This window comes from Silurus meridionalis, chromosome 13, assembly GCF_014805685.1.
Source record: "Silurus meridionalis isolate SWU-2019-XX chromosome 13, ASM1480568v1, whole genome shotgun sequence".
Classification (NCBI taxonomy): domain Eukaryota; kingdom Metazoa; phylum Chordata; class Actinopteri; order Siluriformes; family Siluridae; genus Silurus; species Silurus meridionalis.
Genome location: NC_060896.1, coordinates 9,065,514 through 9,087,384, shown reverse-complemented (window position 1 = coordinate 9,087,384; position 21,871 = coordinate 9,065,514). Strand labels below are relative to the sequence as shown.

The following is a 21,871-nucleotide window of genomic DNA, read 5'->3' as shown; positions in this document are numbered from 1 at the left end:
AACCCAAACTTAAATCTAATCATCCAGTTGTGTGCTACTTTTAGATTGTGTACATTCTGCTCTCCATCTCTATCTGTCCACATTAGCCACACAGATCATGTGCCTAAGAAGGAATTCATGTTGATTTAACATAAATATGTTTTTTTTGTTATTTTGCTCTGTTTTGTTTTTTTACGCTCCGTGCTCTTTTACGAATGGAAAGGTGTAGGATAAGAGTGTCACAAGTGTGTGTTTATTAAAATTAGTTGTGTATTTAGTAACTGCCTGGCCAGGGTTGATTTAAATCAGACCGCTAGTCTAAAAATAGAGCAAAGATATATATACACAAAAAATAAATAAATAAATAAATAATAATAATAATAATAAAACAATAACAAGAAGAAGAAAAATGGATGAGAGTCTTCTTTTATTTTGAGGACTTTTCAAAGCTAAAATTCACGTGTGTGACAAACCTGTGTTTGTTTGTTTTTTCTTAATCCTGCATGTGCAACTGCAAAATACTGCAGTACTTGCAACAAGGGGCAGTTGGGGGTGGGAGGTGCGAATGTGGAGAGGTCAGATCAGAAGAAGGTTGTATTTTATGTGTATTATGTAAAATGTTACTTGTGGATTTTTGGAAGGTCACATGGTAAAGTTTGGATGTACGTACTGTAATGTTTGTGTATGTACCAAACCATATCTGATTGTTTGGTGTTTCCTGTGTTATACTAGGGAGGCTAATATTTAATTTAAAGCACTGTCTACTTCAGGATATATTCTGAATACATTTAAGGATATTTCGAGCTGTAAACAGATGCATATAATTGTGTAGTTTCCCCTTTGACTCTTTGTCACATCAACTTCAGATTTGTCCACCTAAAACTTCAATTCCCATTAGCTTCATGATTTATAACAGATCACATGACCTTGTCTCATGCGCTCTTGATGAATCTCAGTTATTTTGGGTTTCCACTTGATCAGTGACCCTATCTAATTTCTGAAGTTTCTTTGTTTGGTAGCAAAGCTTCAGTTGGCTGTAGCCCGTTGTGTGCTTAATGCCATATCTTCCTAACACTGGTTTCTCTTTACTTTTTCTTTACTTGATTCTTCGTTTGACTTTATATTGTTTGTCTTAAATTTAATTAAAAAAAAGCTTGCAAGTACACCTTTTCTTGACACTTTTTTAATGAACCTTCACTTATTGGCCACGTATTTGTTTATTCATTCATTTTGCAGAATTCCTATTATTCAGTAATGTCAGTGGAACTTTGGGGTATAATATAGTTATTAGAGAGAGGAAACTGAGTTTGGGAATTCTAATGCAAATTGTTCCTGCTTGAATCAGACCCCCAAACACAGCGTAGTAGTTGATTTACTGACACATTCTAATTCAAATAGGTATAACAAGTAGCACAGCAGTTTTTAATGAGTCATTTGGAGTAATATGTGCTATATAATTTACAATTTGGATTTATTCTAATAATTGGGGTAAATTTGTCTGTAGATATACTCTGAGGGGGAAAAGGGGTTACACAAGACCACAATTTTACACTTGGAAAGGTAGGAGATATATAGGAGATAATATAGGAGATTTTCTTTTTTAAAATAATTAAGGTACTGGTTTTGATTTCCTTTCAATTAAAACTTACAATATAGATTATATGCACTTTCCTGGTGCAAAGTTGTGCACGTGAGGGTACCGTCCACGTGACAAGGAAAGTTACAGTAAAGCATCCTGTTTAATGAAAGTGCATTATTCCCAGGACCACCACTAGATGGACACCAACACCAGCTTTAACATCTCATTTATTAATAATAGGTGTAGAAGCTGACTTCGAAGAACAGATGCTTGAGTGCTGTCAGGATTGCCGCATCCCAGCAACAACCTGTGCAGCTCTGGTGAATTTCATGCCCAGAAAGATTAAGGCAGTGCTAGATAACAATGGTGCTCACACAAAATGAAGACACTCTGGACACAATTTAGACATGTTTACTTAGGGTGTACTTTCTTTTGTTGGCAGTCATTTAGACAATAATAGCTGTATGTTTAGTTATTTTAGAGGACAATAAGTCTATACTTCTGTACGAACCACATTGACTACTTTAAAGTATATCAAATTTCCATTTCTTTTGTACTGTCCTTTGAGAAATATAATAAAATGGTTGCTGAATTGGGAGGGGTCTTCTAACTATTGTCAGATACTGTATATATTTAGAGAGAGAGAGAGAGAGAGAGAGAGAGAGAGAGAGAGAGAGAGAGAGAAGAGAAAAAGATTAGTGACAGACAGACAGACAGACAGACAGACAGAGACAGACAGATAGATAGATAGATAGATAGATAGATAGATAGATAGATAGATAGATAGATAGATAGATAGATAGAAATAATATTTTTCGAGTTCTTTGATTGTTTTTCTAATTGATTGATTGATTGATTGATTTGTGGATTAATTGATTGATTGACTTATTAATTGATTGGTTGATTGATTGGTTGATTGATTGGTTGATTGCTTGATTGATTGATTGATTGATTGATTTGTTGATTGATTGATTGATTGATTGATTGATTGATTGATTGATTGATTGATTGATTGATTGATTGATTTTCAAAGCCCGTTCATTGCACCTATAAAGAGACGCGGTGCTCATGGTGACGTCACGAGACGGGGATGAAACTCGTCTTTGCTCACTTATGCACAGTGTGGATCCCTGCTCAGATCATTGTGGACTACAAGCCAAGAGAAAAGGGATTATGTTTAATATAATTAAAAACTCAACGTCAAGGACAGCACGAGCCCAACGTTAACGGTTTTAGATTAAACCTTTGAGAACGGGGGGAGTAGAGGCGCGTGCGCGGCGCGAGCCGCAGTGGCGCTCTCCTCCCGGTGTGGCTCGTGGCGCACTGAGAGGAGGAAGAGGAGGAGGAGGAAGAGTTGGAGGAGGCGGAGGAGCAGTAGGAGGAGGAGGAGCCGCTTCACAGCTGAACTGTCCGCCTGGATTTTGCACAACAAGGAGTCTGAGAGAGTGCGATGGCGGCAGGAGGAGGATGCGCGGACAGTGTGGATGAGTACCGGGCCGAGGTGGAGAGGCTGAACCGCGAGCTCGCTGAAGCGAACCGGGAGAAGATCCGCGCAGCGGAGTGCGGCCTGGTGGTGCTCGAGGAGAACCAGAGTCTGAAACAGCATTGCGCTGAGCTGGAGGCTGAGCAGGAGGCGCTCAGGAAAGAGCTGGAGCAGCTGCAGGAGGTACAGTAATGCACCATCACAACAAACCACATGAAAACCACATGAAAGAGGGACATCATGCAGATATCATCATCATCATCATCATCATTATCCCACTCTTTTCTTCCTCCCTGGTTTAAATGTATATACAATAATGTTATTAAAGTTACTGAAGTATGATTCATAAACAGCATAGTGTGAACATAGTGCATCATAAAGCTTATGCAGTTTCCACTTTGGCTCCATGTGCATTGATTAAGCTGTCAAGGTAGGCTTTTTTTTTTTTTCAGGAGTCTTAGGCTTGTTTGGATGCAGTCCAGCACTGAGTTACTGCTCCATCTGTCTGGAAATAAATCTTTTCTTAATGTGTCTGTGTAAGAAACTGTCGATTGGATATGGTCTAAAAATTATTATTGTCTCATTCTTATATTTCTACTGCAGATCATTGAAACACATTTAAACTTTATCTTTAAGTATTTGGTGATGCGGTTTGAGTTATATTTCTTAAGTCTTTTTTTTGACACCTTATCGTACAAGAACTCTCTTGGGAAAATAGTCTTATTGATCCCAAAGTGTAAATAAAACTTTTTTAGAAATTATATGAAGTTAATTTCTGACAACATCTATAGCAGAGATGTTTTACACACTGAATTGATCTCCATTGTTCTACAATTCTCCACAACAGAGGTCCTAGTACTCTGAGATCTAATGTACATATTTCTATTCAGATACAAGCCTTTGTTTTTCAAGTTCAAGTTCTTTGTACTGCACAGATCTAGTGATAGAATCATACCATTGTGGTCTATGTTAATAAATAATGTACTGACCTCTTCTTCTTTGCTCTGTTTTATTTACAAAAGCAATTGAATACAAAATACAATCAGCAATCTGAACAAAAAAGGTCAACATTTTAATTACTTTAATTTACTGAATAAAAAAAAGAAAACAGAAGAAACCCACACAGAGTTTGTAATAGTTTTAATGGTAAAAATGGGAAATGTGTTTGTTTTAATGAAAGCTTTAATGATAACCCTGGGAGCCATTAATGATAATTTGCTGTCTAGTGGAAACCATTAAGGACCAAATTTAACACATTAGGCAACTTGTAGATCGCATTCAGGCATTAACTGCACACCAACTGTGATCAATGTGGCATTTATCCAGATTTTATTAACTTTAAGGAAGTGTGAAGGCTTCTTCGGCTTGATGATGATGATGATGAATTTTTAATGTACAAAAACACACTACGTGTAACGTGTAACTGTAATTGAATTAATTTGCACTGGTGTTAATGGTTTATGGCTTGTAATTGTATCCATAGTGAAAACATTAGAATTTCTGTGACGGTTTCTATCTTTTTTTTTTTTTTTACCATCTAGAACATATTTATGATTCATTTAATTAGTCTTTTTTTTTATTTATTTATAGTTATTACATATACCCTCCAGAGGTGGAGATATGCGCTGGAGAGAAGGGGAATGAAACTCAGTAGGAGTAAGACAGAATACATGTGTGTGAATGAGAGGGAGGGCAGTGGAGTGGTGCGGTTGCAGGGAGAAGAGCTTCAGAAGGTGGAGGAATTCAGGTACCTGGGGTCAACAGAGCAAAGTGATGGAGAGTGTGTTAGAGAAGTGAAGAAAAGAGTGCAGGCAGGGTGGAGTGGGTGGAGAAGAGTGACAGGAGTGATTTGTGATAGTAGGGTATCTGCAAAATGAAAGGAAAGTTTATAGGACTGTGGTGAGACCTGCGATGTTGTATGGATTAGAGACAGTGGCATTGAGTAAAAGACAGGAGGCGTAGCTGGAGGTAGCAGAGCTGAAGATGTTAAGGTTTTCGTTGGGAGTGACGAGGATGGATAAGATTAGAAATGAGTTTATTAGAGGGACAGCGCATGTAGGATGTTTTGGTGACAAGGTGAGGGAGGCGAGATTGAGATGGTTTGGACATGTGCAGAGGAGGGACATAAATTATATTGGTAGAAGAATGCTGAGGATGGAGCCACCAGGTAGGAGGAAAAGAGGGAGGCCAAGAAGGAGGTTCATGGATGTGGTGAGGGAAGACATGCAGGTAGTTGGTGTAAAAGAGGCAGATGTAGAGGACAGGGTGGTATGGAGACGGATGATCCGCTGTGGCGACCCCTAATGGGAGCAGCCGAAAGAAGAAGAAGAAGAAGAAGATTACATATACCCTCCACCTGCCTTTAATAGACCACAGATTTAAGGTCTTGTTAAGATATGAGAATGACCAAACAATAAGTTTCACAAAGAATTAGTTTTCTTTTCGCTAGTTATTTGTCATTATTACGTGTGGCCTGTGTCTCTCATCAGAATTAAACTATAATAAACCCTATAAAATGGTTGAAAAGCTTTTGACTGGGAGTGGACATGCAGAATTGTAATGGTGTGAAGATTTTTAAATAAGTCTTCAGGTTGTGGGTCTTTGTGTCAGTAATTGCTTTTATTCCCTACAATGGTTCTAGGTACTAGATCAGGAGAATCAGCCCCAAAGGCTTGAGTAGCTTTAATTAACTGCTGACTTCAGACACAGGCTGTGTTCAGCAACCATGCTAACTACAAAAAGCTCCTCTATAGCACTGTAATGGGTTTTGCTTTCACTGAATGTCAGGCGGTTTAATTATATCATGAGGTGTTTCATGTGAATGTGAGGTTTGCTTATCTGCAGCTGGCTTAAAATTGTGTGTGTGTGTGTGTGTGTGTGTGTGTGTGTGTGTGTGTGTGTGTGTGTGTAACTGAACTTGTCCTGAGGTAATATTTTTCATCTGTCTCTCCATCTTTCATTTAATGAATACTATGTAGTATGATACAAATAAAAATCTTTTTTTTTTTTAATTAAGATATACTATTGGGCAAAACTTTGGCCAAGCCCAAATTGCAAATATGAATCTTTTAAAGATTTTAACAGAAAATAGAGACTTCCAGTTGCACCAGTTTGCTTATGTAAAATAAGTATTTACTGTTGCTGCAGTAAAATTATTGTAAAACAAACAAACACAATAATGTAATTATTAACTGTTAATAATTAAAACTTTAAAACTTTAGTTCCTCAATGTAGAGTGAAGGATATAGAACCCACAAGACTTATATAAAACGGGTTTGCAGACTAGTATGTGTTCTAGAGGGTTCTATATCCTTCACTTTTCATTGAGGAACTAAAGTTTTAAAGTTTTAATCTCTCTAGGATGGGGTTGTGTAAATCATGGTCATGCCCTTACACTCACCCTTTTTAGATGAATGGCATTCCTTTTTTGCCATGTTTGGCATGTTTTTGCTATTGGCTCCATTGTTAGCTATATTGTTACTGTATTTATTCAATAACCATCTGCTATGTGTTAACTTAGAAATAGCTAAAATTTAGCTTACCTTCTTTATATATATATATATATATATATATATATATATAATTTGGCAATTATTCCTTGTGTTTGCTATGTAAAGAAAATATAGTGAATAATATTGTATATGAAAATTTAAGTGCGTCCTTTAGTAACATTGCTCTGTTTTATTAAAGAATGGCCTCTTTGTTCATCTTTGTACACAGGGACAACTTTGGGCCTTTGTAACATCTTAAAAATGCTTTTCTATTTTTGCTGCAGCAAAGGAAAAAATTGGGACGTAGAAAGGGAGCCTCGCTGTCGCTCCCACAGGCATGTGTATTGATTTCTGACCTACTTGAACTGTAAAGACTGCAATCTCCAAGGCAGCAGTGTGTGCTCCGTCAGTGCTTGCTTTGTAACTGAGTACCCATGAATTTAGTTACCTTTCTTTACAGGATAACAAGAGCATGTTAGAAAATGTAAATGAAAAATAGTGCATGCCGAAATTCTATGCTTCAACAAAAAAAATCTGTAAAGTTCAATGAACAGGGTTTTATATATATATATATATATATATATATATATATATATATATATATATATATATATATATATATATATATGCAGTCAAATGTAATTTTTACAAATTTGGAAATGTATTTTTATTTATTTTTTGATTAATTTTATTTATTTATTTTTTGATTAATTTTATTTATTTATTTTTTTACATTGTTGCTCATTTTGATGTTCATGTTTTGTCCATTTGCTAAATAATTTACCCAGTGGGTTTTTCATTAACTCTTTTCCATAAATAGTAAATAATACTTCATATTCATTGTCTGTAGACAAAAAAGTATACAGATCCGTAGGGATATGACCTCTCTAGCTAGAAATTTTTTCTACTAGACCCTATTTTAAAGTCATTTACAATAAGGATATAATGACCCCCTTAAATACAAGAAGAAGTTTGTTTTTTCATTTGCCTGCTTAAAATACCTTGATATGAAACCAAATGCTGAGCAAAAGATAAATCCTTTTTTTCTATATAGACAGAATCAGAATTGCATGGATAACTTCCAGTAAACTCCTCTTACTTTCACCCATGCCAATTTATAAGGGGAATCCGAGAGATACCTTCAGCTGTGGTACAGGATTGGATTAATAGTTCTATATTTGGATAAATAACTGAACCAAACCTAATAAGCACTCTAAGAGTATGTTAAGGTGGTAAAACGCCCAGCATTTAAAAAATGCAGAATGGTCTTTATAAATGTATCCCTGAAGATTTCTTTTGTTTTGTTCCATTTTAGTATCATAAATACTTTAAAAATGCACAAAAATGAATTGTGCTAATGTTGATAGATATGAAAATGTCTAAATCTTTAAATTGGGATGATGTAAATTTTGTGTTTAATCAAAAACTCATCACCTGTACCTAATTTCACTAATGTACTTAATAATATTTGAGCAGGCAAGTGAAAGTGTGTGTGTGTGTAGTCAGTGATGTGGCTATTATGTCTGTTCCCAGGCTGGTTTAATGATCTTTGAGGGTGGTTGGACCTTTAAAAGAAAAGAATAAATAAGACAATTGTAGTTGTTATGTAGGAACTTGGACCACACACACACACACACACACACACACACACACACACACACACACACACACACACACACACACATTCAAATTTCTGTAGATGTAACAATGTATTACTTAAACCCCCTGCTCCCTAAACTGGGGGTAATATACACACTCACACAGGACAAAGCAATAAAAGTGTGTCGAGAGGCTGAAAGCACTCTCATGTACCCACACTGTACACGCTCGTCTGTCTAAGTCTCTTTTGTATAAGCATGAATGAGCCATTTGCAGCCTTACTAAGTGTCTTTATGTGGGTGGCCTACTAACAGCCATCACCAACCCAGTTTTTTTCTATTATATTGCTATAAAACACACACATAGATACACTCAAGCACATTGTATGTAGTGATAAATTGTTGTAATGTGTGATAAATTCTCACATGATATAATTACATATGATATAAATAAAATAATATATCTTTTTTTCCACAGCAATGTTGCAAACAAAACTCCATATAATTGCAGACAAACTAACTAGTACTAGTCCAGTAAAGAAAGAGACGCTCCCTCATTTCCTGCATTCTTATTTACCCCCTAACAATAGCTAGCAACAACACACTAATTCGTTTTTTCAGTGTCTTTATTGCCTTACAAGTTTTTTCACATTTTTAACCACTTTAACCACTAATAAAATATTATAATGTATTGCATAACTGAAAGCAAAGTGTGTATTTTAACCTCCATTTTATCAAGTAAGTGATATGCATATAAATATTAAATAGCAAACAAGAAAGTTTCGCTTCTATTGACTTATTCAGCTAAAAGAATTGAGGCTTTTATTACAGTGTAGTGGAAACATATGTGGAAATCCAATATAAAGGTGTAATAATAAGGTGCCCAAATACTCTTATAGGTTATAATAATGAGAATATGGGTATATGCCGTAAATGTAAATGTTTTGTTTCCACACAACCAAAGGTAATTCATTGTTCCACTGGCAACATTTCAACGAATTTGATATGGTTCATATATTGTTTGTATATTGCTAATCCTTGAAAAGTAATCCTGTATGTTAGATGGTGTGTGTGCTTATTAAAGAAAGCTCTGGATATGCAATCATGTTACACAATACGGCCTATAGTTTTTTTTTGCGTTATCCAGGTGTCATGCGCCCCTTTGGATAAAAAGCTGTTGCGAGATGCTTTATATAGAATCATTTTCATTACCAGTTGCACCAATGTGCCATCTTGTTATTATTAGTACACAATATAATCATGACTATATTACAGAATGATGATTTATTATAGAAAGCTATCAATTTTTTCCCAACACCCAAGTATCTAAATATCCTGTGTTGAAATATATTGCCTGTTGTTTTGTTATACTGCGGTTTTTTACAGTTACATTGCTTACCGTCTCTTTCTACAGAGCAAGCATTTTACTCGGACCGCACCCTGAACTAGCAGGCCTCCTGAGAGTTTGAATAAGCAGAACCCCTTTTAGTCAATTCCACACATTACAGTACACAAGTTGTTTCCAGGAACATGTGAAATAACAGTAGCAGGAAATCTATTAACGTATGTCCCTAAAAGTTCATTTAGTCTGATTTGTCCTAAAGAGTCAAAATGCAGTATGTAATAGAAGCGATATAGCTACAGTATGTAGAAGAGTCTTATGATAATGTGGTGGGTTGATATTCTGTATATGTTCAGGTTTATAATTTTTTTAATTAATAATTCATTTTATTGGTCTAAATTCCTGCTGTTCCTAGTATATTAAAAGTGGAAAGTGGAAGATATACTTGCTTTAGAATCATGAAAATTAAATTAATTAAACATGACCGTGAGCATGAATAAGAATACCGATAGTTATTGAAATATTAAACCAAATAAGTCAATGCTTATACTATCAATTAGTAAACTTAATCTCAAAGCCTACAGTACCAACCAACCAAAAGCCAAGTAGTGCCAAGACTAGGTGTTTTATACTTTGGTTGGTTCTCTACAGTTACAACTCCTTTTAAATTTTTACACATCAGTATTAATTTAAACTATAAAACATTTTATAGTTTTTTTATTGTATTATATAATAATTATAGAATATAAAATCTGATTGCTTTTTGCTGGGTCTAAACACTAATAATGCGAATGTGAACACTGTATGCCATGAGCATATATCATTATATTATCGTATTCTTTGGCTTATTCATAATAAGCTGAAACAGGCAATTCATTCATATATACTTCTCGTTCTGTGTAGAAAAAACGCATGTCTCTGAGGATGGAATCCACTATTTGTTATGCTCCACTAAGCAATGTCTCTGTCCCATAGTGCTTTGTGTCCTGTGGAGTTTTATTCAATTACAGTAATTACTTTGTTTGTTTGCTGTGTGTTTCTGCTTCTCCATCCATTCTTGATTTTATGTCTGTGTGGGTTTCTTTTACCTTTTTTTTAAGAGAACAGCAGGCCTCAGCATGAAACATGTCAGTAATTTGCACATGATGCTTCTGTGAAAGACGTCCTGAATGAAACAGGGAATTCTTGAACCCTATCCAAAACACCCTGGTTCTTTTTCTAAAAGAAGTGGTTTATGGGGTGAATGTGAATAGCTATAACTTTAACAAGAAGTAATAAACAGGAACATATTTCCAAGTGGCACTTGTGAATTAGATCGAGCCAGACACTAGCACAGTATGCATGAGTGCACAGGATATGGACTTTCTGCAGTGGGAGGTGTTATATAAACACTGCATCACTCCCTCTCTTTCTTTCTTTCTCTCTCTCTCTCTCTCTCTCTCTCTCTCTCTCTCTCGCTCTCTCTCTCTCTCTCTCTCTCTCTCTTTTTCTTTCCTCTCTATCGAGCTGTCGTAAGGGTTTGTTTATTTATTTATTTGTTTTTTCCTTATGCACCTTGCTATTAAATCAGCAGTAAAGAGATTGATATGATAAAAGTCATATCTGGATTGATTATTTGAAACAGAAATACAGGAATGTGGCATGGACTAGTGTTGTCTGAAGCCAGTGAGCAGAAAATTAATGTGTGCACCTCTCTCTCTCTCTCTCTCTCTCTCTCTCTCTCTCTCTGTCTCTCTCTCTCTCTTTCTCTCAATCAATCTTTTTCTCTCTTTTGCAGTTTTTGTCTGTCGAGCTTCATCCCCCGCTTATTGTCTAAATTTATCCAAGTCTTTCTATATATGTACATCTCTCTACCTCTTTGTCTCTACTTGTTTTCTCTCTCTCTCTGTCTCTCTGTCTGTCTCTCTCTCTCTCTCTCTCTCTCTCTCTCTCTCTCTCTCTCTCTCTCTCTCTCTCTCTCTCTTTCCCTTTTTAGTTTTATCTGTAACTCTTTTTCCACTTTCTATGTTTATTTCTTTCTTTATTTGTACCCTTTTATCTGTCTGTGTCTCAATCTCTCTGTCGGTGTCTCTTTTTACTTTCTGTGTCTATCTTCCTATCTATGTGTATTCATTTACTTTTTCCTTCTTTGTCCTCCATTTATTTATTAATTAATTAATTAATTTATTTATTTCTCTCTCTCTCTCTCTCTCTCTCTCTCTCTCTCTCTCTCTCTCTCTCTCTCTCTTGCTCTCTCTCTCTCTCCTTTTCAGTTTTATCTGTAACTCTTTTTCCACTTTCTATGTTTTTGTACCCTTTTATCTGTCTGTGTTTCAATCTCTCTGTGTCTCTTTTTTACTTTGTGTCTATCATCCTATCTATGTGTATTCATTTACTTTTTTCCTTCTTTGTCCTCCATGTATTTATTTATTTATTTATTTATTTATTTGTTTATTTATTTATTTCTCTCTCTCTCTCTCTCTCTCTCTCTCTCTCTCTCTCTCTTGCTCTCTCTTTCTCTCTTTCTCTCTCTTGCAGCTCATTTTTTCAGATTTTCAAAGAAATATGCCCTGGTGGCAAAGGTGGTTACATAATATCTGTATCTCTGCAAGTCTCCAATGTAATTTTATTTTAGGTTTATATTTAAATATATTTTCAATATTTCTATTTTGTATGTGTGTGTGTGTGTGTGTGTGTGTGTGTGTATTTGTCTGTGTTTATATTTAACATATATACATACTGTACACTCAGTAGATATATCAATAACGTATGGTTTTTACCAGTTATATGTGTCTTAAAATAGTAAATTGAATAAAAATGTTATTTATTTATTTATTTATTTTATCTTAATGACAGATACAGAAATACAAACTAAAATCAGTGTTTTCTCCAGTCTAACATTATGACTTTGTAGTGAACAGGGCTCACACATTTGTGACAGATTGAGGGGCTTGTATTAGTTTAGCTTGGCAGCTGCATCCTGCTTCACACACACACACACACACACACACACACACACACACACACACACACACATGTATACACGCACATGCACACCTGTCACCACTGTCTGGAACAAAATGCTACACACACCAATCTGCTGGTCTCCATCACCACCACACCCAACCCGCCTGTTTTTGGCTCTCGTGTCTTTTTTTCTCGATTTTTTTTCCTCTACATTTTCCTCTCTCTTTTACACATACAAAAAATGCACTGCACAGTATGAAATATTTATCATAATTATTATTGGGTCTTCCAAATGATTACAGAATGAGTTTTATATTGATTTGACCACTCACACACACACACACACGCTCGCACACACACACACACACACACACACACACACGCTCGCACACACACACACACACATGCTCACATACACAGACGCACTTCATTTGCACGATCCCCCAGATGTTGATGTAAGTTCTCAGTTTTCAGCCTCTCTCCGTGGTGCTGAAGTCTGCCATCTGTCTCATGCTATGTCTTCATGTTCTAGTATAATTCGATTATATTTATGTTATTTAAGCATTTTATACAATTAAGGTGACTGATATGTTGATAAAGAAGGATTGGTAAAAGCTTTAAAGCTGGTCTTGATGTGATTATGACTCTATATCTACAGAGAACGAGTGTTTACTTAAGTACGAATTGGGGTCCTTCAGAAAATTGTATTATATGGTTAGAATAATAAAGTTACAGTTTCCATTAGACATCATCTGTCGGAAATAATATTTCTGTTCAAAAACTCATGTGAACAGTTTCATTGTAGTGAATGTGTGTAAAAGATTTGGTCCTGGAATACCTGCTCCTAACAGTACCAGAGGAACATTTACATGTGAAGGAGTGGGAGTACCAAGTTTTCATACCTACACTATATATAAGTTTGTTGACACTTGACTACAAGATTGGTATGTGCTTTTTGAACATTCAGTCCCCATTTGTTGTTATTTTAACCTCCACTCTTCCGAGATGTTTCACTAGATTTTGAAATGTGTTTATAAAGATTTGTGCGCATTCAGCCACAAGGGCTTTAGTAAAGTCATCTACTGATAAAGGATGAGAAGGCCTGGCGTTCAGTCAGCATTTCACTTCATCACAAAGATAAACAGTAGGAACAGTAGGGTAAGCTTCATAGCAGGCCACTCAAGGCCTTTCACTCAAGCCTATATAAAGCTTGTTTTCTCCATTGGGCATTGCCATGCCAGTACAGGATTAGGTCTTCTAAATCAGAGAAGGTAAAATGTAATGCTACCACATCCAGAGACATCTTAAACAGTTGTGTGACTCTACATTTATGGAAACGGTTTGGGGGAAGAACCATGGCTGAAAAGTTAAATACTTTTGTTCAAAAGGTGTATGTGATAGATTAGTAGGTAATTAACTCACAGCACTGCTACCTTCTTATTTCCTACAAACATAAAGCATGTCATTATGCAAAACCATGAAGCCATGCTCACATCATTGTTTGAAGTCTTTGCTCATACTTCATTGACCTCACAACTGACAGCTTGTGTGCCTGAAGGAGAAATGCTAATGAACTTCTTTATGAATGGCACCATAGAATCAGTTTATATTAAGCCTGCATAAGCAATCCTATTAATACAGAGGCCACCATAAGCATTAAAAAACGTGAGTATACAAACTGGTAAAAATCAGATATTTTTTTGTTTGTTGTATAATCACATTATACTGACAGATATGAAGCTAATTATTATTCAATATGAAATAACCGTGTTCAAAACAAGTGGCTCAAAACAGGCATGAACTTGTTAACTAAATTTAACTAATCCGATTTTTGAATGGTTTCCATTCTTTTTATTGTGTGATGTGGCACTGTTATGCTACTATTTTCAGCCAATCCTATAACCTGGAGTGGAATCTTGTTAAAACGATATACAAAGAACGTGAATCTCTCAAATTAGAAGTCGTATGAATTAATTAACGTAAATTAGCATATTTATAGTTTGCTTAACGATACCAAAATGTTTCCAGCCAAATTTAGTTTAATAGTTATTACAAATAAGTGTAGGAACAAATATTCTATGCAGTGTGAAGTGCTGACCTGTTAGTATCACACCCGTCTTCAAATAGAAGGGTCCAGATGGAGAAAGTGCTTTGAGGAAACAATACGTTGGCAGAACCATCTGCCCCCTGCATTAGTCATCCAAAATTCAGTCTCTGTGGAACAGTACTGATCCCAACTGACTTTCTCCTCTCTCTCTCTCTCTCTCTCTCTCTCTCTCTCTCTCTCTTTCTCCTTATCTCTCTCTCTCTTACGATCTTTTTTTCTTTCTCTCTCCCTCTCTTTCCCTCTCTCTCTGAGCAGCAGTTACATTTGGAGCCCCAAGTCCATCTGGGAGGCAGAGGTGCCTCAACAAGTTACACACATTTTCCCTCACAATACCAGATTATTCATGCTGGAACTGAATTAATCTAAGCTTTTGTATCCACTTGCCTTTCACATCACTCTCTTATAATCAGCCCATCCCCACGGTACAGAAACCAAAGTGAAGCACTAATCTACCCCGCTATTGTTAATGTTGTTGCTGACCACCCTTCAGTTTGTATGAAGTACATTGTGTTGATTATAAACCATGTTACGGAAAAAATAATTTGTGAATAATTAACAACCAGACCATTGGTACTTACCTACTTTATCACTGTCATTTCTCTAATGTAAGTACACTTTAAAAAAAATCCCTATAGATGTAAAAAAAAAAGCACTTCACTGTGACTGCATGTTCAGCCCTTCTCCAGTCCTGTGTTATTATTCAGTGTTAGTTTATCCCTGCCTTCTCCAAAGTTACACCGTGACCAATTGTCACTCGCCATCTGCCAGCTGTCTTTGAACTAAGCTTCATAGCATTGCCATGCTCTCACAAGTGGATTTAATACAACATTTGCTATATATAATCAAAATAGTGTTAAGTGGAAAGAAATTCCTCTCATCTATAACGCATGAAGTGCTGCAGAGCAAAGTCAGGCATGAAAAATGATTGCTATCTGCCGAAAGATTACGGTGAATTCAGTGGTGCTTATTCTACACACTGCTTCCACATACACACAAATATTCAGTATCTATAAATAAAAATAACTGGGGTAGAAAGAGATGCTTCACAGGTTGTACTCATGCAGACTAAGGTCAAAATAACCTGAAGCAGTCAATTGGTGCTTATTGTTGGTTAGTCCATATTTAGTAAAAAATATTTTGCTTTAATTGTTTGATTCAATAAAATATTTTAATATTGTAATACAAGTGAAAATGGTATGTATGATAATGATTTTGTTGTGCAACCTTCAGAAGCAGTGACTGCAAACAAGCAATTTCTGAAGCTCTCAGTGAGACTTCTGCATCTGTCAACAGCTATCTGCCTCAGATTTGAATGGTGCAGTCTACAGACTCTTTCCATAAATGTTCAACTGGATCAGGTTTTAATAAAGGTCACTTGAGTATAGTCCAGTATTTTGTTTTGTTTTTTTAACTATTTTTGGGTGCTTTCAGCTGTAGGGGTCATTTTGGGTCATTTTGGGGTCATTATCCTGTTGGAGGACCCATTGTCTGCGATTGAGAGGGAGCTTTCTGATGACATGATTATACTTGGGGACTTCCTAGGAGTCACTGCAACCAAGTCACATAATTGCTGTACTTGATTCACATTCACAAATAATTAGTAAATGTATATAGCTGGACCTTGCACTGCACTGTTTGTCTTATGTTTGTTGTTCACGTCTGTTGCCTTCCTTGCTTCTTTGTTGTCTACATGCTTATTACGTGGCAGCAGTTAAGTGAATTGCTCCTAAGTGTATATCATTCATGGGGTAATCCGGCCTGGTGGCAAAGTTCTGACCAGGGAAAAGCAGTTACTGAAAATAAATGAATGACTGGAGGATCCACTGTGTTTCATTTTAACAAGTTAACTGTATAATTGTATTATATAAAGTACCTTTTTTGTGTGTGTGTAACTTAGAAGAATGAGCAGGTCTTTTTTAACTTCGAATACAATCAACACCCGATAATTCACAGTTTGGAATTTGTGGCTCGGAAAATTCACGGGTTCTCATTTGGAAACTAACTAACAGCAAGTTGCAGATTATCCTAAAATTCGCAGGAATCCGTAGCAGGGCCGAATGTTTAGAAACATTAGGAATAACATTTTAAACTATGTTTTCACTAACAAATTTAAAACACATTATTGTATTATTCATTTGAAGTGATAAATAATGTATTTATGTCCATTACTTCACATTTTCTGTTAACTGTGCATCAAAAAGGAACCAACTAACTGATGTTATGTACAGATGAATTTACTAAAGTACCATAGGGGCCGTGGGGGTTCATCCAAAATTTGCAGATTTTCTGAACTCACAGATTGTCTTAGAACGTAACCCCCACGAGATCCGGGGGACCACTGTACTAAGAGATTAAATATTTTTAAGATTTCTGCCCCACTTTGACAGAAGAGACCACATTAGATTGACACAACTCTTAAAACACTAACCAGCGTCTTGTACTTCTCTGTATGTTTTTGCATTACTTTTACAGTCACATTATATCATAAAATCGAAGTGATGTCTGAGCTGAGCCTGTATTTTGCTGATTTGCTATTTTTGCTTTAACTGAGCTGTGCCTTTATTAACAGTATGGACAATTAAGGAAAACATATGGCATTCTTGCTGAATCTGCTTCGAACTTTACTCTGGGCTGCTGCTGATCTTTCCTTTTAATGCTTTCTGGTGCTGAGGATTTGGAATTTTCTTGTTTTAAACCTGCACGATTTATGATTTTAGTCCAGTAAATAGATTTGTCACATCTCAGTGTTATGGTAGAAATCAGATGATGGCATCATGTGCAGTGTATGACTAATGTGGTTCTGTCAGCAACTTTTTAGTCACAGGGCTGCTCTTGATCTCTATTGATTTTTTTGCCCTTCACGACATATCGTTCCCTCCATTTTTCCCAGCAAACAATGAATTGATTTCCTTGTTGGATCTGAGCCTGCTGTAGGATATCCATTTATCTTCAGTACATAATAGCTCCAGAGAAAACATTTGGTTTGAATATTGTACCATAGTTGTTTTTATTGGTTTTAATACTATACATAGGGTTTTTTTGTAGGTTTTAATACTAGACCAAAACTTTTTTTGTTGTTGTTGGATTTGGTAGTGTAGCATAGTTTTCTAGGTTGTAATATTTTACCACAGATTTTTTTTTTAGGTTATGCTTCAGATTGAGAATCCAACAGCGCAGTGGTGTAAAAGATTACACCATGATCAGTCTGAATAATTGATTATTTCTGACTGAAAGGTGTGTCCTCATACCACTGTATCCACAGATAGTTCTGGTCAGTTTCACCCAAAGGTGGGAAGTAAGGAAGTACAAATACTTAATCACTGTACTTAAGTATATTTTTCTGGTATCACTACTTCACTATTTATTTTTCGGACAACTTTTCACTTTCACTCCAGGCTCGTTACTTTAGTTTTAATCTATTTGGTGAAATGTAAATTTTTCTTCTTCTCACTGCGTCCCGTTTTCAGTCCATTAATTAAGTTTCCTGTCATCGCTCAGCTTTTTCAATCTACCACACCACAGACGTAGACTAGATTACGAAGCAAACAATAAGAAGGGCAGAAGGCAACAAGAAGAACGGTATGGCTAACGTGGATGAGACAGAGGGAGTCTGTCACGCGAGGAAACTGGAGGCGAAAGCCGAAGTGAAGGCAAACGAAAGTTTATTTGAAACACAAGGCAAATCCAGATACACTCGCTGAAAAAAGGGTATAATATCCGGTGGGGCGCAGAAGCAGCGCGGTCCACGGTGCATGAGAACAAACACAGGGCAGTCGGTGTAATGAATCCCGGTGCGCTCGGGGAAGAAGCACGGTGCTGAACAGTCCAACGGAAAGCGTGTGACGGGCAGCAAAACCATGAAACAATAACTGACAGAGTGTGTGTGTAGGTGAGGGGCTTATATGGGTTAGGTGATGAATGAAATAAACGAGGTTCAGGTGTGTGTCCTTAGTATGCTGGGGATGAGCTACGAGTGGGCGCGGCCTGCACAGGAGAAGGAACAGGTAGCTCCTGACACCACCCTCCCCAGGGCGGCACCGGACGCCCGGACTCTGCGGCGAGGGCGACCCCTAGCCCGGGGCGCCGGGCGGCGCGGGTGAGCCGCGTGGAACTCCGCCAGCAACGCTGGGTCCAGCACGTCCCATCGGGCCACCCAAGACCGCTCCTCCGGGCCGTAACCCTCCCAATCCACGAGGTACTCGAGGTGACCCCTGCGCCGCCTGGAATCCAAGACTTCCCGCACAGCATACACGTCCGGCTGCGCCACGACCTCCGGCTGGACGGACGTCGCGGGGTCACCTGGAGGACGAGAGGAAGGCGAGACACACGGTTTCAGCAGGGACACATGGAAGGTGGGATGAATGCGGTACCCGGGTGGCAGCTCCAGCCGGTAGGATACGTCTCCGATCTGCCTGGAAACCCTGAAGGGCCCGATGTACCGGGGGCTCAGCTTACGGCACGGCAGCTTCAGCCTCAGGTCCCGTGTTGACAACCACACCAGATCCCGGGCGGAAGCGAGGAGCCTCAGGCGCCTGGCGTCAGCGTGCCTGCGAGTATTGCGAAGGGCCCGACGCAGCTGGGTGTGCGCTGACTCCCAGACCCGGTTACTCTCCCGGAACCAGGCGTCCACCGAGGGTACGTCGCTGGGCTCGTCCGACCACGGGAACAGGGGTGGCTGGAACCCCAGCACGCACTGGAAAGGGGTGAGACCTGTGGAATCCTGCCGGAGCGAGTTCTGGGCGTGTCGGCCCAGGGCAGGAAACGAGCCCAGTCCTCCTGGTCCTGGCTGCAGTAAGTCCTCAGGTACCTGCTCAGCTCCTGGATCTTCCGCTCCGCCTGGCCGTTCGACTGCGGGTGGTAACCAGACGTTAGGTTCACCGAAACCCCAGGAGCTGGAAGAAGGCCTTCCACACCGAGACGTGAACTGGGGCCCACGATCTGAGACTATCTCCTCCGGGAGACCAAAGTTCCTGAAAACGTGGGTGAACAGGGCCTCGGCTGTTTCGAGGCGGTGGGCAGGCCCTTGAGGGGAACAAACGGCAGGCTTTGGAGAAGCGGTCCACCGCTACCAGGACGCACGTGTGTCCCCCTGACCGTGGAAGGTCGGTCACGAAGTCGATCCCAGGTGGGACCAGGGCGCTGCGGGGCGGGAGTGGCACCAGCTTGCCTACGGGTAGGTGCCGTGGCACTTTTGACATGGCGCAGGTGGCACACCCCTGGACGAACCGGGTGATCTCCTCTGCCATCCCCGGCCACCAGTAACGCGTCTGGACGAGCTGAACTGTCCTCCTCTCCCTGGGTGACCCGTGCGGGCCCCTCGTGTACCGACTGCATGAGCCCTCGTCGGCAGGAGGTGGGGACAAAGACACGTCCCTCAGGACACCCCTCGGGGGCCGGTTCCTGGAGAGAAGCTGAGCGGATCTCACTGTCCACGTCCCAGACGATGGGCCCCACGACGAGTGTGGGAGGAAGGATGGGGTCCGGATCGCTGGGTTCCTCGGGCCCGAACACCCGGGAGAGGGCGTCGGCCTTACCATTAAGCGCCCCGGCTCGGTAGGTGACGTGGAACCGGAACCGAGTGAAGAAGAGGGCCCAGCGGGCCTGCCTGGGGTTGAGCCTCCGGGCCTCCCGTAGGTACTGGAGGTTCTTGTGGTCTGTGATAACAGTGAATGGGTGCTCGGCGCCCTCCAGCCAGTGCCTCCATTCGTCCAGAGCCATCTTTATTGCCAACAGCTCACGGTTGCCGATGTCGTAGTTCTGTTCAGCCGCTGAGAGCTTATGCGAGAAGTAAGCGCAGGGATGGAGCTGTGGCGGGTTGCCTGATAGCTGGGAGAGAGCCGCCCCTACGCCGGTGGAGGAGGCGTCGACTTCGACCACAAACGGTCTCCGGGATCTGGATGACGAACACAGGGCGAGGCAGAAACGCCGCGGAGCTCGTCAGCCTCCTGAGCCTCTGGGGTCCATCTCAGGGTCCGTGCTTTACCCCTGAGGAGGGTCGTGAGGGGTGCCGTGATCTGGCTGTAACCCTGGATGAACCGACGATAGAAGTTAGCAAAGCCCAGGAACCGTTGGAGCTCTTTGATTGACTCAGGAACGGGCCAGTTCCTTACAGCCTTCACCTTGCCTTCATCCATCTGTATTCCTCGTGCACTAATCACGTAGCCCAGGAACTGTATCTCGTCCAGGTGGAACTCGCACTTGGAGAGGTTCAGATAGAGCTGGTGGGAACGAAGTGCCCCTAGTACGTCAAGCACGTGATGATGGTGCTCCTCCAGGTTACGTGAGTAGATCAGGATGTCATCGATGTAGACCATGACACACTTCTGGAGGAAGGGCCGGAGCACCTCGTTCATGAACCCCTGGAACACTGCCGGAGCGATCGAGAGGCCGTACGGCATGACCCGGTACTCGTAGTGCCCTGAGGGTGTAATGAAGGCGGTCTTCCATTCGTCTCCTCTTCTGATGCGAACTAGGTTGTATGCGCTCCGGAGGTCGAGTTTGGAGAATACCCTAGCCTCCCTTAGGTCCTCCAGAGCTGACGGTACGAGAGGGAGGGGATAAGGGAGAGGAGCGATCTGGGCGTTTAGCTGCCGATAGTCGATGCATGGACGAAGACCCCCGTCCTTCTTCCCCACAAAGAAAAAGCTTGAGGCTGCCGGTGAGGTGGATTGGGTGATGAACCCCTGCTGGAGCGCCTGTTGGACGTACTCCTCCATAGCTCGATGTTCAGGAGCGGATAGGGGATAGACACGGCCCTTGGGCAGTTTAGCCCCAGGAAGCAGGTCGATGCAGCAATCCCCAGGCCGGTGAGGGGGAAGACGAGTGGCTGCTTTGGCACAAAACACATCCTTGAATGCCTGGTATTCCACAGGAATCGCCGCCTGGGTCTTTGTGGTGGCTTCTTCCACCCTGGTGGCACCGACCACGACCTTATGGACCCGTGTGGGTAGCTGGGAGAGGCAGTTTTCCCGGCAGTGTGCACTCCACTCTAGAATGTCGCACGGGTCCCAGGAACACCGTGGGCGTGTTGTTGTAACCAGGGCCGTCCCAAGATCACACTGACTGTAGAGTCGTCGAGTACCATGAACCGGATGTCCTCCCGATGGAACAGCCCCACCTGGAGGGTGACAACTGGCGCACAGTACTTCACCCAGCCCCTTCCCAGTGGGCGGCCCTGGATGGTCTGGACGGCTAAGTCCTGGGAGCCCCTCTCTCGGGGGAGCCGAAGGCGGTCGAGGCAGGCTTGGGAGATGAAGTTACCTGCTGATCCAGAGTCCACCAAAGCACATACGGAGACAGATAGGCTTGGGGTTAGAAGCATTACCGTGAGCTTAGACAAAGGAGAT

General features: G+C 40.2%; 1 protein-coding gene across 2 annotated transcripts in view; it reads left to right on the top strand.

Moving 5' to 3' along the window:
* The first annotated feature begins 2,918 nt into the window (after positions 1–2,918).
* bicd1a (bicaudal D homolog 1a) overlaps positions 2,919–21,871 on the top strand; it is a 39,121-nt gene continuing 20,168 nt past the window's right edge. For both annotated transcript variants that reach the window (XM_046865256.1, XM_046865255.1), the window contains exon 1: positions 2,919–3,224. In XM_046865256.1, the coding sequence (XP_046721212.1) occupies positions 3,009–3,224 (216 nt within the window). In that variant the 5' untranslated portion in view covers positions 2,919–3,008. The remainder of the gene's footprint in view (positions 3,225–21,871) is intronic.